The 14,816-nt window shown below is 47.5% G+C and overlaps 1 protein-coding gene across 1 annotated transcript in view; it reads right to left on the bottom strand.

Moving 5' to 3' along the window:
• Positions 1–10,085, bottom strand: part of RHOBTB3 (Rho related BTB domain containing 3) — a 35,110-nt gene extending 25,025 nt beyond the window's left edge. The window contains exons 1-2 of the mRNA XM_074166895.1: positions 9,865–10,085; positions 8,755–8,971 (exon numbers count right to left, since the gene is read on the bottom strand). Of these exons, the coding sequence (XP_074022996.1) occupies positions 8,755–8,971; positions 9,865–10,085 (438 nt within the window). The remainder of the gene's footprint in view (positions 1–8,754; positions 8,972–9,864) is intronic.
• Positions 10,086–14,816: the final 4,731 nt, after the last annotated feature.

Genomic DNA, 14,816 nt, shown 5'->3' with positions numbered 1-14,816 from the left:
TGAGGGTGGTGAGAGCCTGGCCCAGGTTGCCCCGAGAAGCTGTGGCTGCCCCATCCCTGGAGGGGTTCAAGGCCAGGTTGGAGGGGGCTTGGAGCAACCTGGTCTGGTGGGAGGTGTCCCTGCCCAGGGCAGGGGGTGGCACTGGGGGGGGTCTTTAAGGTCCCTTCCCACCCAAACCATTCTGTGACTCTTTAACAGTACTGCACAACAATGCAAAGCTAGAAGAACCTGAGATTTTGGGGAAAAAAGTAGAAACAGTCAATGATGAAACACAGACATGGAAAGGAGGAGTGAGTGAGCAGAGAAGAAGTGGCAAAAGGGACTCAAAGTCTGGGCTGGGGATGGTCAATGTGATTTCTGAAGAATAGGTCACAGAAATAGGAGCATTACAGACGGCAACCGGAGAAATACATAAAAGCTTATTATTGTCAACAAGTCCCTTGCACTGTCAATATATTTTTTATCACTTCAAAAGAGTCATTGTTTCAGGCCTGTGGTGAAGCAGCTGCAAGGCTTTTAAGTACAAGAGGTAGCATGAACTTGACGGAAATGTATCAGTCAGCAAATATTTGTCTAGACTGCCAGTGCACGTCCTACCCAATTTAGGTCTTGTCTTTACAAAGAAATAAGTCAGGAAGTGAAATTAAACTATAATAGGTATCCCTATTAATTTCTTTAATAGAAGTTCTTGTTCTTTAATAAGAAAACCACAGAAATTTATCAAATTATCAAGAATAGCTATCCAATAATCCACCATGTTCACACGAGATTTCAGAGCACTGCTCTCAGTATTTGTTTTTTCGGTCAACTCAATTAGAGACTATTATAATCCCAAACCAAGGGAAATCTCCACGAGCATTTAATAGAATCATTTAAGCTGCGCTAAGAATATGAAGTTAACACATAATCACAAGTTTACCACCCGTAGCAGTAAGACCACCAGCTACAGCGCTTTGAGACAGACAGCTAGATGGGGGTTTGCAGAACCCGATCACAGTTGGGCAAAAATTGAGAATTTTCAAGGGACAGCTTTCATATGCTTTAGCAGATGGAGGTCTCAACAGAGAATTTTTAGTAGGGCTGTATACATTTAACACAGCAAAGGCTTAAGAAAAAAAACACAATACAAAGGGAAAAATAATATAGAATATTTAGTTGTTCTATGCTGGCAGACAGAAAGCATGACGGTTCCTTTGCAATTTCCTTCCAGCTGCCTCTCTCCAAGCTCAGCCCAGGTCTGCCCATCTCTCCGAGCTGGGCGACAACCATCAGGATCCCCAGCAAGGCCCAGAGCACAGGTACACAAAGATAAAAGAACTCCGCCACAACTTCAAGTGCTAATAAAAAATGTTTATGGAAACCTCTTACAGGATGTAATGCACAATTTTTGCACATAGCAGTATGTTTGTATTATGGTTTGTAGCTCCCTCCATTTTACAACTAATCTAAAGTCAAATCCCCAGTGACATGGCCACCATTTCATGTTACAAAATGAGAATATTTTGGGAAGTTTTCTAAGATTTTGGTCAACATGAACACCACCATGCCCAAGGAAAGAACTAGCTCTGACCCTCATTGTTTTGCTTCAGCATAAACTTGGTCCTGACCTACAGCAGAGGACAGGGCTCCTAGATCACACCAAAGTGCCCCGAGCTGTGGCTCCATCCTGCCACCAGCCCCACCAGCAGCAGAGGACAGGACACCAGGTACCTGATGCACACCCAGACACGCACTTTGCTCTGGCCCCAGCCCTCATCCTGGCTCTCCAAGGAGAGCATCGCCCAGTGAAACACCAGCCTGGAAAACCTTCCATGCCCCAACCTCAACCAGTGGTTGTTCTTCTTGCTGACGGGAGTCTCAACAGAGTATGCTGAAGTAGACTTGTGTTTGTCTGCATGTCCCTGCTCATGAATAGAATAAAACAGTGGCTTAAGAGCTTGATATCATATAGAAAAAAAAAAAAAACATCGAGTTGGTTTTGGTTTTTTTTTTACTACTGAAAATAGAAAAGCAGTTATATTTTGGAAAACAAAACAACAACAAAAAGAAAATATGGCCATTACCTTGCACAATTCCCCTCCCCTAGTTGTACTTAGCCCAACTTGCCCTATTTCCATCTTTGCAGATATGGGGAAACCTAGCGAAATCCCTACTGAAAATGGCCGCACAGACGTGTGACTCATAGCATCACAGAATCGTAGGATGGTTTGGGCTGGAAGGGACCTTAAAGACCATTGAGTTCCAACCCCCCTGCCCTGGGCAGGGACACCTCCACCAGACCAGGTTGCTCAAAGCCCCATCCAGCCTGGCCTTGAGCACTTTTTTACACCTCTTTGTTTAACTATTAGGGGAAAAAAGTCCTATGGAAGCACAGTGAGGGCTCTAACCTCTCCCCAGGTGTGTGTGTGGTCGTGCGTGTGGCAGGTTTGGGGAGGTCTGAGCTTCCAACCACTCCCCGTGACACCACTGTCTGTCGCTGTTAATCCTATCAGGAAAGCTTTTACCAAAGTTTACAAAGTTCTGGAGGGGATGGAGCCCACCTTCCCAGGGTAAGGGCCAGCCCCGGGTACATCAAGAAGTGAAAAATGCAGAATGAGCCAATCCAACATCTCACAACCTCTGATTTCTGTTACCGTTGTGCAGTATCCCTGTGTCCTCGCAGATCTGATGTGTGCTCTACCTGCTCTAGAAGGACCTGCTCTGGCAGCGGGGGGTTGGACTAGATGATCTCCAGAGGTCCCTTCCAACCCCGTATCATTCTCTGATTCTGTCATTTAACACCCCTGAAAGACCATTCTTGCAGATGGAGGGTACGTTTAAAAACACAGAGGAAGATGTGTTTGCAGCGGTCTTGTTGCAATTATGTTGATTTTGCATCAAGTGTGGCGTTGACTGCTCAGATTGCTGCTCTGTGCCGGAAAATCCTCCAAAAACCATCCCCGACAATAAAGGGTCATTTGCCCAAGGCATCACGGAGACAGAGCGTTATTGCTTTTAGTGCAACTTTCATGCAAAAACGACAGAGGGAATCTATTTAGATGATCAACAACAGCTCAGATACGGGAATAATGTTAATTCCTGGCTCCATCTATAAAATGTTTGCAGCAGCTACTCCTCACCGTGCTTTTGCTCTTGTCATTTCCCAAGACAGCCACTGACAAAAGGAAAAAGTCACGGCATAGCTGAGGTTATTATAATATGACCTTCTTAATTATAATTATACTCCTGTTGCTCTTCCTCTTGGGGCTTATTAGAAAAAAAGCTCCATTCTTTCCTTGCATGTCTCCGTTATGCACGGCTCATAATATATTCTTCCCATTAGTAAATCATACTTCTCAAGCATTAACACTGAAAATAAAGCCTTCTGAGGCAATGAAGACCCAATTTTCCTACAAAATCACATGACCCCTCCAGGGGACAATACTGGCTTTGTTAAAAATATTTTATGAATGCCTCTATGGAAGGGCAGTGAAATCCCCCGTGCCCTTGCAATGCCCACACTCTTTCCAAAAGCTGCTCGAAAATGTCCTACGTGCTGACCTGGGGACAGCAGCAACAGCCAATGCTCTCTGGGGGGGACAAGGGAGCCCGGCCACCCCCCAGGACCGTCCCCCTGGGATTTCCCCGGCATCCAAGAGGGATTCACTGGCAATATTGGAAAGTTCATCCTTGAATGATGTTCATCCTCCATTAACAGACGCTGCTTCCCACACCATGCATCAGAGCCTTTCCCCTGTTTTTTCAAGGTTTCTCTGGGATTTCTAATCAGTCGGATCCACAGCGGAACAAATTTTGCAGGTGTGCTCCCTGTAGCTTCCGAGACCCCCTGAATTTACTCAACTAATTAAACCTGCAGCGTGGATGGAAGTATCTTCTTCAGAAATCAGGGGAATTCAGACCACAACACCGGAATGCCACCCTTGTTTTCCACTCAAGGCTTTCCAAAACGGCTTTAACTGATTGATCTGAACCAGAAACAAAATCAGTGAAGGCCAGCATCGTCCTGTGTTGTCCCCTCATAAAGAAATGTAACGGCATTTGTAAAAAGCAAAAATAGAGAACACAGTAGGGAAAATCATTTACCAGGATACGATCACTTCTTGTAAACTGCCAACCTGAGACAGCCAAGCTTAAAAATGAGAAAGGACAACATACTGAAAAATGAAAAGTCTACAGCAAAATGAAGTTTAAAAAAAAACAATGAAAAGCTACGGTTTTGTACTGAAGCAGTAATATGACTGGGTTTCTAAAAATAATAAATAAAATTTAAAAGTGGGTCAGATTCCTTTATCTTCAGACATGTTAAGGGCCAGACAGCCTTGGCAGCACAAGGAAAATGCTACCGGGAAAAAGCCAGGCAACTACACCATGGACGACACCATGGAGATAAGAGAGCTCACGGGGCGCAGGGAGCTACTACTGCTGGTGCGGTGAGAAAAGCAGACAGGAAAAGGAGGAAAGACTCATGGGAAGAGGTTGCGGAAAGGGAGAATTTGAAAAAAAAATACTTCACAGAACACCTTTTCAAAACCCCAGTTAATCTGGGTGAGTCCCATGGAGGTGCCCATGGTCCAAGCCCCCGGAGCAGGGACAGACACAGCACAGCATCCCCAGATGCTCCATTTTCTCCTCTTGTAACACATCTGCTGCTGGGAACAGCATTGTACCAGTGACTCTCTAGAAAATGGGCAATTTTTATAAACTAGGGGAAAACAAAAAAAATCTGGAGGTATTGTTCCCTTGGGGAAAAAAAAAAAAAAAAAAAAAAAGACCAAAAAACCCAAAAAACCAGATGGGTCACAAGAGGGAAAAAATAAGGGACAGCAAGACCCACATCCCAGGACTGAAACACTCTCGTGTCTTTATGGTACTGCCCTGAACAAGAGAGAAAAGAACAAGGGAGATAATGCAGGTAGGGGACACTCACAGACGAGTTCTCATTCTGAAATTTCTTTTCCTGCACCGTAATTAAATGAATCAAAATATGAACTATAGCTCCAATGCGATGCTTCACTCTGAAGTTGAAGAAGACTCACTTTCCATCAGATATTACGAATTTTGGCTGCATATTTTTTCTGCAGTTTTTACTTGTACATATGCAGAAGCATAAGAAAATTCAGTGTAAAGTGACTGAAGTTGCAACCTACACACAACCCCATAAAACAGCAACTCAGTCCCCAAGACTGTCAAATCTGACGTACCCAGAGTGCTACATAAAGCAACCTTTTCCACATCTTAAAATTCTTTCCAAATCTTAAAATTCTGCAAATTGCTGTCTGTAAGTTACTAGCTCCCATACTGAGGTTTACCCTGAAAAAAAGAAGGGAAAAACTGGGACATGCTAGTTCAACATGCCTAATGAGAGCACGACGCCAGCCTTACCAACTGACCAGCTACTAAAATCACAATATTCAGCACTGGCGTTGGCACACGTGCACATTTTCCCTGGTTCTTTGTATCTCCTCTCACCCTGGGTCTGCATTTTTTAAGCAGAGTTTTTTCCAGCCACGTGAATCACAAGGATGTCATCACTCGTCCCTCTGTCCCCTGCACGGGGCAGATACCAGCACCCAGCTCTGCAAACGTAGCGCAGGAGACACGGGTCCATAGCGACGTACCCAGTGACTGGCACACAGAGATCAACGTGGCTCTGGAAACAGCGACATTTTGCCCCCAGATGTTGAACATGGTGCTCTACCGCTATCTCTACAACCCTGTGTCATCTGCGTTAGTGATAACATCCTCCTCCAAGTCAGCACGCCCATCCTGCACCCTACCACTGCCACGGGAAAGAGAGCTTCTCACAATGTCCTGCTGCTGTTTTACCTCTGCCAGGAAGCCTCGCTTCTCTCAGCCACCTTTGGTCACCCTCAGCTTAAGACAATACCCTTCTCTGACGGCAGCACTGCTGCTGTTTCACCAACCACGTGCCCAGCAGGATGATGCCACCACGGCAGCCTTCACCGTGTGGTCCAGACCTTTTATGTTTCTCCAACCCATCAGTGCATGAGCACTCTGGCAGATGATAAAAAACCTTTCTGCAGTCCTTTCAAAGAGACATATAGTACATAGTAACATGCCCAATGTCATAATATCATAGAATCATAGAATCATAGAATCTAGATCATCTAGTTCTAGCCCTTGGCAGGGACACCTCCCACCACACCAGGTTGCTCCAAGCCCCCTCCAACCTGACCTTGAACCCCTCCAGGGATGGGGCAGCCACAGCTTCTCTGGGCAACCTGGGCCAGGCTCTCACCACCCTCACAGCAAAGAAGTTCTTCCCCACATCTCATCTCCATCTCCCCTCTTTCAGTGTCAAACCCTTCCCCCTTGTCCTATGGCTCCCCTCCCTGATCCAGAGTCCCTCCCCAGCTTTCCTGGAGCCCCTTGAGGGACTGGAAGGGGCTCTAAGGTCTCCCCGGAGCCTTCTCTTCTCCAGGCTGGACAACCCCAACTCTCTCAGCCTGTCCTCACAGCAGAGGGGCTCCAGCCCTCAGAGCATCTTTCTGACCTCCTCTGGGCCTGTTCCAACAGGTCCATGTGCTGAGGACTCCATAGCTGGACACAGTACTCCAGGTGGGTCTCATCAGAGCAGAGCCGAGGGGCAGAATCACTGCCCTCAACCTGCTGCCCACGCTTTTTTTGATGCGGTCCAGGATGCAGTTAGTTTTCTGGGCTGCAAATATCATCAGGAAGAGTTCAACCGAAGACACCTGAGCTGTTGACCTCTCCTGCAGACTCAAAAAGTGGAGCGGTGTCCTGCGCTGACGAAGACACATGCAGCAGCAGACCGAAACACGAGCAAACCCACCCTCTGCCACAACCTGTCTCACAAAAGGGTCCCCCCACGCTCTGGGGAGCTCTGCTTGGTAAACTTGCATCCACACTGCTTTTCCAGAGGGATAGCTGTAGAGGACAAAGAGCACCCTTGAGTCTGAACACCCACAGCTACCAGTTGCCAAGGTTATGCCTAATGCATTTGCCTTAATCATATAGATTTAATCTTGATGAGATACAAATCTCAGGTGGAACGTCAGTTCACCTTTATGTTATGCCCAGACGATAGAGGTGGAAACAACGCAAGGCCCACCATACCCTCACCTCAACCTTTCAGAAACGTGCAACAAGACCCCTTTTCCACAAAGAAGATGACTTGAGGCAACGTCAGTCAATGCTTTGGATTGTCCTGTACCATTTGCCAGGCTACCAGAGGAACAGCCCTGAAAGGACCACTGTGATGCAGCAAACCTCAAGCTTCCAGACTATGGGAAACAACCCTGTTCTGCCTAACCCTGGCAAGGAGACAGCTTCGCTTGGAAGTAAGGACCTCCTGCAGAGCCCGGTCCAGCTATCTGAGATGTCTCCTACTAAGCGAAAAATGCCAACTGCTCCTCATCATTCCCAGTAATAAATCTCCTGCCTCCTTTAGCTGAGAAAGCAAAAACCAGGAGGCCTCAGAAACATAATGCTCCAGGCAATAACAAGCTAGCTTTTCAAGGACAAAACTAATAAGGTCTCCAGAACCGAAGGACCTTGTTTTGTAGAAGAGCAAATGCAAATACAACAACGTAAAAACCACACGAACTGCCTCTCCGACCTAGGTCCTTCCTTCGCCCTTCTCCAGCTGACCCTGCCTGCCTTCCCCCCTCCCTCACCAGCCTCCAACCCTCCGGAACACCCTCCGAAGTCCTTAGTTTACAGGCAGGAGCTTTTTTAACTCCTTGCCGCGCTCCAATGGGTCCATCAGACTGCACGTACGGGTCACATGCAGCTTCGGAGATTAAAAACAGGGTGTCCCCCCCCGGCCCGTCTGAACCCGTGTCTGCGGGTGCAGCCGACAGAAAAGCTTGGGAAGCAGAGAAGGGATTGATCGCTAAACCGGACCGTTCCCTTTTAAGATGACAAACTTCTGATCATTTCTGTCTGGAACTCTTATATAAGTTTCCTGCAGATTCCCAAATAAGTTTCCCTCACGAGACTGCAAAAAATCAACCCACGGATAGAATTATGGAGCTGAAACTGATTATTGTTTTAATGTCTAAAAGCTGCTAAGCTTAATTTTTTTTTTTTTTTAAGGCTACTAAGTAGTCATTAAATATGTTTTAATTTAGATTATCAGTATCATTTCTTGCATAATCATTGATCTGCTCGTACTCCTAAGTTATCTCACTTACTAACAAAAGGGCTCACAACCCGGAACAGGGCCAAAATCCTTTTTTATTTACCTTCAAACAAAGAAAATAATGTTAAGATGTGATTACAGAAGTAAAATTACTCCATAGACTGTATTTTGCAAGATAGCGAATCTTGTAATCTGTCATTTTTCAAAGCTGGGAAACTGACTGCCTTTGCATTTTTATTGGGGGGGGGGGGGAAGCGTTTTGTTTTGCTGTTGATAAATATTTGCAGAGAGTGCTTATGATGCAATGTCAAAAATAAAGGGTTCTTGTTTACCTCGGGATTATCTTCACTAAAGTTTTCGCTCAACAGCACCGTTGAAAAGACCACCTTCCTGCAGAGGGGGTGGGCAGCGCCCGGTCCACCAGAAACTTTTCTGCCGCCCCTTCAAGCCCCTGCAGCGTTTTCCTGGTTATATTTTACATGCATTTACCATTTGCAGTGATTAAAACAGGAATAAAATCCCACAAGAAACGAAAACAATTTAAAACCAGGATCTGCTCTCCTGCGATTAAGTCGGCTAAGGCCGTTAGGGGTTAAAAGGAGGTTAAAAAGGCCGAGTCCATCCCTTACCCAGACCGGGCAGTCGTGTACCACCAGCCTGACGTTGCCGAACACCCAGGCTTGGTACTCGGTGAACACGGGGCTGCCGGCGTGGGCGGCGGAGAGGCTGCTGTCGATGTGGGAAACCAGGGCGCTCCTCCGGAGGTAGCTCCAGAGCAGGCTGGGCTGCTGGCTGTCCTCGGAAAACCCGTCCCTCTCCCTCCCAAAGGCGACGATATTCACCGACCTGAAACAACAACAAACAACAAAAAATTAAATAAAATAGTAAAGACAAAGCTGCGTTAACAAAGGTGAAGGGGCAGGGATAAGGGGGGGAGGGGAGGAGATAATCCCCTTAAATCAAAACTAGCATATTAATCCTTCCGAATCCTCTTCTCCCCCCCTAGATTTTAACAGCCACCCCTCCGCGGTCAGCAGCAACACCGTACATGATCTCCGCTCCCGCAGCCCGGGCAGCGCGGCAGAGCGGGGAGCGCCCTTCGCATTACAGACCCCCCCGCCCCGGGCTCGGCCTTTTATCTGCCGGAGCCCAGGCTCAGCCCCCGCGGCTGCTGCCGCATTCCCTCGCCACCGGCCGCCGTGGCGAACGGGCTGCTGGCCACCGCGGGAGGGGGCGCGGGCTGCGGGCCCGGGGCAGAGCTGCGGCGGCGGTAACGGCAGGGCGGGCAGCAGCCGGGGCAGGAACGGCAGCGGTGCGGCGGGAGCGGCGGCAAGGACGGTAGCAGCAGAGGCGGTAACAGCAGCGGGAGAAAAGGGAGCAGCAGCAGGAGCAGCAGCAGGAGCAGGAGCAGTAACAGCAGCAGGAGCAGCAGCAGCAGCAGGAGCAGTAACAGCAGCAGCAACAGCAGCAGGAGCAGCAGCAGGAGCAGGAGACGAGGCAGTCAGAGCAGTAGGGGCAGTTACAGAAGTAGCAGCGGAGGCAGCGACAGCTGCAGCAGCAGCAGGAGCAGAGGCAGCGACAGCAGCGGCGGCAGCAGCAGCAGAGGCAGTAACAGCAGCAGCAGTCGAGGCAGTAATGGCAGTAGCAGTGGCAGCAGAGGCAGTAACAGCAGTAACAGAAGTAACAGCAGAGGCAGTAGCAGTAGTGACAGTAGAGGCAGTAAAAGTGGTAGCAGTTACAGCAGTGGCAGCACAGAGGCAGTAACAGCAGCAGCAGCAGGAACAGAGGCAGTTACAGCAGTAAGAGCAGTAACAGCAGTAGCAGTAACAGCAGCAGTAACAGCAGTAAGAGTAGTAAGAGCAGCAGTAACAGCAGCAGCAGCCGCCCCGTCAGCGTTACTGATGGTCCGCAGGTGAAGTGTAGGTGCCAGGGTAGCGTCCGGCCACTGGGTCAGGGCCATGGCAGCCTGACGTCAGCCGGTGGGATCAGAGCAATGGGCAGAGCCAAGGCCGAGCAGACAGGTCAGACTCGGCCGAGGACGGAGCAGGGGCAGCGTGAGGGGCCGGGAAGGGGACCAGCACGGGACACCAGCTCATGTGCTCCGGAGGAGAGACCAGCTCCAAGGGTCAGGCACAGCCAAGGGAGACAGCAGTGTGAAGATCCTTGGTTAAAGTATTTAAACTTTATTTTTCCTTCTTTTTTTTTTTTTTTTAGTTAAATAGCATCTACCTTCTCAATATTAATCTGATAATCTCTTGAAAGCCATGTAGATTTTTTAGCGTTTGTGTGATGCTTAAAGCACTGTTTTCAAAAAGGATAATCTCTAATTATAATAAAATCATAGAACGGTCCAGGTTGGAAGGGACCTTAAAAATCATGGAGTTCAACCCCCCCGCCATGGGCTGGTACACTTCCCACCAAACCAGGTTGCTCAAAGCCCCGTGCATACATACAGTATAACAATATACAAAATACATAAAAATTCCTGGAATCAAATCCATTCTAAAATGGCATGTTCTCTGTCAGATACCACTATACACATTAGAGTAAAAAAAACCACAACAAAACAGAGTAAAAATATTTTAGGCACACTATGTGATAAATAAACACCCTCTCTCTTATGTGAGCACATGCTGCTGTTAATCCCACGGGCAGGAACTCATTCAACACAGGTCTTGATACGATTATCAACAGAATAATTAACAGACCTATGCCTGAGCAGCCCATACTCTGGGAGAGGTAGCGTTCCACCATTGGCAAATGTGGGAAATGACAACTGATACTGTTGTCCCAAATCTGGGCTCTTCATCTGGGGTGCAAAGAGCTTATCCCCCCCCAGAGCCAAGAGGTGTGTTTATTGATGCCTGCGCAGAGCTGGGCGCTGGGTGGGAGCTCCCCAAAGGCAGCTCACCTCGGCTTGTACACTGTAAGCTTTGAGACTGGAAAAAACCCACTCACTGCCACACTGCACTGCTCACTGGCGGCTCATCTTGTCACAAGAAGCTCCTCTTGGCTACTCGTATTCTCGTTTCGAATTAAAGATACAGAACATTCCTAAATCACTGCGCATGCTCTGTGAGTAGGGTCTCATCTAGGACGTGACTAGCCCAAGATGTGGAGGTGGGGCTTTCTCATCATAACGAGCTCTGTTCACCTACAGGACGCATACTTTTTATTTTCACCACTTTGTAACCGCCAGCAACCTTGCAGTTTTAAGGGATTGCTCCATTTTCCCTGAGTTTGGTTCCTTGTGCCTTTTTGCTGCTACACCCTGGTACAGCTCAGCCGCTCCCTCTGATTGCCCAAGGTCTTGTCTTCCTCAGCCACATCCCTTCTGCTCTGCCTTCATCAACATCACTTACTAAGTTTTATACCAATTTTATATCAATTGGCTGGGCCATTTTTAAGAATAAATAAACATTAATGTCTGTTGTACGCTAATAAAGTCAAATAGTACTTTTTTATATTTTTATTGTAAATTCTAAAGGGCCTACTAAAAAAACCAAACAAACAAAAAACCAAAAAAAAACCAAAAAAACCCACACCATAAAACAAATCAAAACAACAACAGATAATTTACCAACATTTTTTTTCCTCACATTTTATCATGTTCCAGCTTTTCAATCGAGCTTTGCTTAGAAAACTGAAAGACAAATGACAGGTCGAGGTTTTGGGTTTTGTTCCCCCCACCCAAAAAAAAAAGTTTGAATCCATGTTTCTTAGGTAAGTTTTAAAAAGCAGGCAATCAAAGGAAGCCAATGTCTTTTCCCCCAGATGATCCTGGGTGGATGAGGTTCGTCTCGTGAGAGCCAACATACTCAGAGCCACCGCGCTCTTGCAACCTCGTCTGTCAGTGTACTTTTTTAAAGGGCACTGAATATCCCTTGGAATCCTTAAATTTGAACTTGCAGAGGTCTGGAGGTTGAAAATGAGGAAAACTTTGAGAGAAAAGTTCTTTACAACACTTGTGAGCATAACCTAGCGTAGATAAATAAATAAATAAACGTGCATACACATATACACACACAAATATATATATGCATACTGTATTTACATACATGTATACGTGCATATATGTACATATACACATGCAGATATGTGCACATAGAGAGTCGTAACGCCAAGAAAAAACAGGCTGGTAAATAAGGCAGCCCTGGTGAGAAGTGACCCAATTAACCCGAATGCCAATTAGCATAGCTTCGTCGAAGGGCAGGGGCTCCAGCAGAGATGGAGAGTCACAGAAAACACTTGTTTTCCTCTCACACCTTCCTTGAAACACCTGGAAAATTAATTAGGGCTGCCAGCAGCATCATTTCTGGCAGACGGTGCAGACGGTGGATGTGGGATTCGTTTCACACACAGAGGCAAAACTGCAGAAAAAAAGGCAAAACTGTCTTTGAGAGTGTTCAGAAGACAATGGCGTATTTGGTCCTGTGCATTTTGCACTGGAACATTATTATTTTGTTTCAGATTACTTCTGTTGAAGCTTTCCAGGGGGTTTCTCAGATCAAGCAGTGAAAACAAACACGCTGTCTTTGCTGACAAAAGGGTAATGATACTTTCCACAGCAAGGACATAACTTCAGCCAAGTCAAGGAGGAGGATTTTTCCCTTGTGGGAGCTGCAGCCTTACGCTGACCCACGTGTGACTAACCGGCCCGTATTTTCAGGGCAGTGGGGGGATTAAATGCACTTGGGTTCAAGGTTGTTGCCAAGCCCACTCGTTAGCTGAGCCCCCAGGCTGCAGGGAGCTGATGATGATGCTATGACCAGCACCAAGGTGCACAAGAAACTACGTTACCCTAGGAGAGGCAAATTTCCAGGTTTTTTTCCTTGTGGGAAAGCAAGGAATGAATGGCATCCTGGGGTGCATCAAGAAGAACGTGGCCAGCAGGTCGAAGAAGGTCATCCTCGCCCTCTGCTCTGCCCTGGGGAGGCCCCATCTGGAGCATTGGGTTCAGTTCTTGCCTCCCCAGTTCCAGAAGGACAGGGAACTGCTGGAGAGGGTACAGCAGAGGGCTACAGAGATGAGGGGCCTGGAGCATCTCTCTGATGAGGAAAGGCTGATGGACTTGGGTCTTTTTAGTCTGGAGTAGAGAAGACTGAGGGGGGATCTGATCAACATCTATAAATACTCAAAGGGTGGGTGTCAGGAGAATGGGGCCAGTCTTTTTTCAGTGGTGCCCAGGGACAGGAAAAGAGGGAACGGGCACAAACTGGGACATAAGAAGTTCCATGTAAACATGAGGAGGAACTTCTTTGCTGTGAGGGTGTCAGAGCCCTGGAAGAGGCTGCCCAGAGAGGTGGTGGAATCTCTGTCTCTGGAGACATTCAAACCCCACCTGGACACGTTCCTGCGGGACCTGCTCTGGCAGGGGGTTGGACTGGGTGATCTCCAGAGGTCCCTTCCAACCCCATATCATTCTGTCATTCTGTGGTTTTGTGATTCTGTGAATGGCAGGACAGCATTAAGGACCACTAACATTTTTCAGTACAATTATGCCAGAAAAATGGTGTAGGGTTGAGTGGTCTTGGAAGCACAAGGGGTTTTTGTGTCCCCCCATGAATTAGCCAATTTCAGAGATGGCACAGAGTGACAGTGTGATCCTCCCGCCCCAGGCACCAACCTGACCTTCGTCTGCCTTGACCTTCAGGTTGATGAACTGCCCAGGCAATAAACCTGCCCAAGTGACCACCACCCGTGGTGGCCGTCATGGGTGCATCTAGTCATGATGGCTCCATCTGGCTCAACATGGGTTTGGGGAGACAGATAACGCCACCATAGCCAAGGGACAAGTTGAGCAATCCTGGTGCTGTGGTCAATATGGAAATATGACTACAGGTCAATCATCTAATTCCCATAAATAGTGGACAGCCCAAGAGCCCTTTGATCTCTCCTGCAGGGCAGCTCCTGCACGCCAGGATCTCCCCTTGGGCAGGGACACTGCTCAAGGTTACTTCTTGAGATTCAGAGATTCCTGGCCACAACAGGTTCTCAGTAAGTGACTAATAGCATGCTAAACCTTGAAATCTTAGCTAAGTGATATAAGGGATTGACTGTGAGTATATAATCCTTTAGATATAAACCGTTAGCCAAGTCTGGGACCGGGATTGGATCCAGCCGCACCCAGACTCCTCTCTGAGAAGGAGTTTAGAAAGCAAAGGGACCCTCTCTGAATCTTGACTCAAGAGGAGGGTCTCCCTGGCGGCTTGTCTGACCCTGTCCTCTCTGTAGTAAATAACCCAGTATGCCTTGCCATCAAATCTCATAAAACCACTGTGACATTTACTACCAAACTTCATTAAATCATTGTTTTCTATCAATAAATATATTGCTGCTTCTCCCTGAAGTGCATCGCTCCATCCACAACACACAGGTGCTACCGGCCAGAGGTTACTGTCCCTCCAGCCCAACAGATTTCACTGTTGACTGCTTTCTAGAGGTCAGTGGTGGAGACATCAATGGAAGCCAGCACAAACCCCAAGGCTTTTGTACTAAGTTGTGGAATCGCCATCCTTGGAGTCATTCAAGGTTTCACTGGAAAACTCCTTGCACAATCTGAGCTCATTAGTTGTGCTTGGAGTGGAGGCTGCGTTAGATGACCTCCAGAGGTCCCTTCCAACCTGAATTATCCCCTGACTCCACGAATCCCTTCCCTCCTGGAGGGTGACCGCTAAACCCTGTCCTTCAC

Source organism: Numenius arquata, chromosome Z, assembly GCF_964106895.1.
Source record: "Numenius arquata chromosome Z, bNumArq3.hap1.1, whole genome shotgun sequence".
In the NCBI taxonomy this organism is placed as follows: domain Eukaryota; kingdom Metazoa; phylum Chordata; class Aves; order Charadriiformes; family Scolopacidae; genus Numenius; species Numenius arquata.
This window is presented reverse-complemented; position numbering and strand designations above follow the sequence as displayed.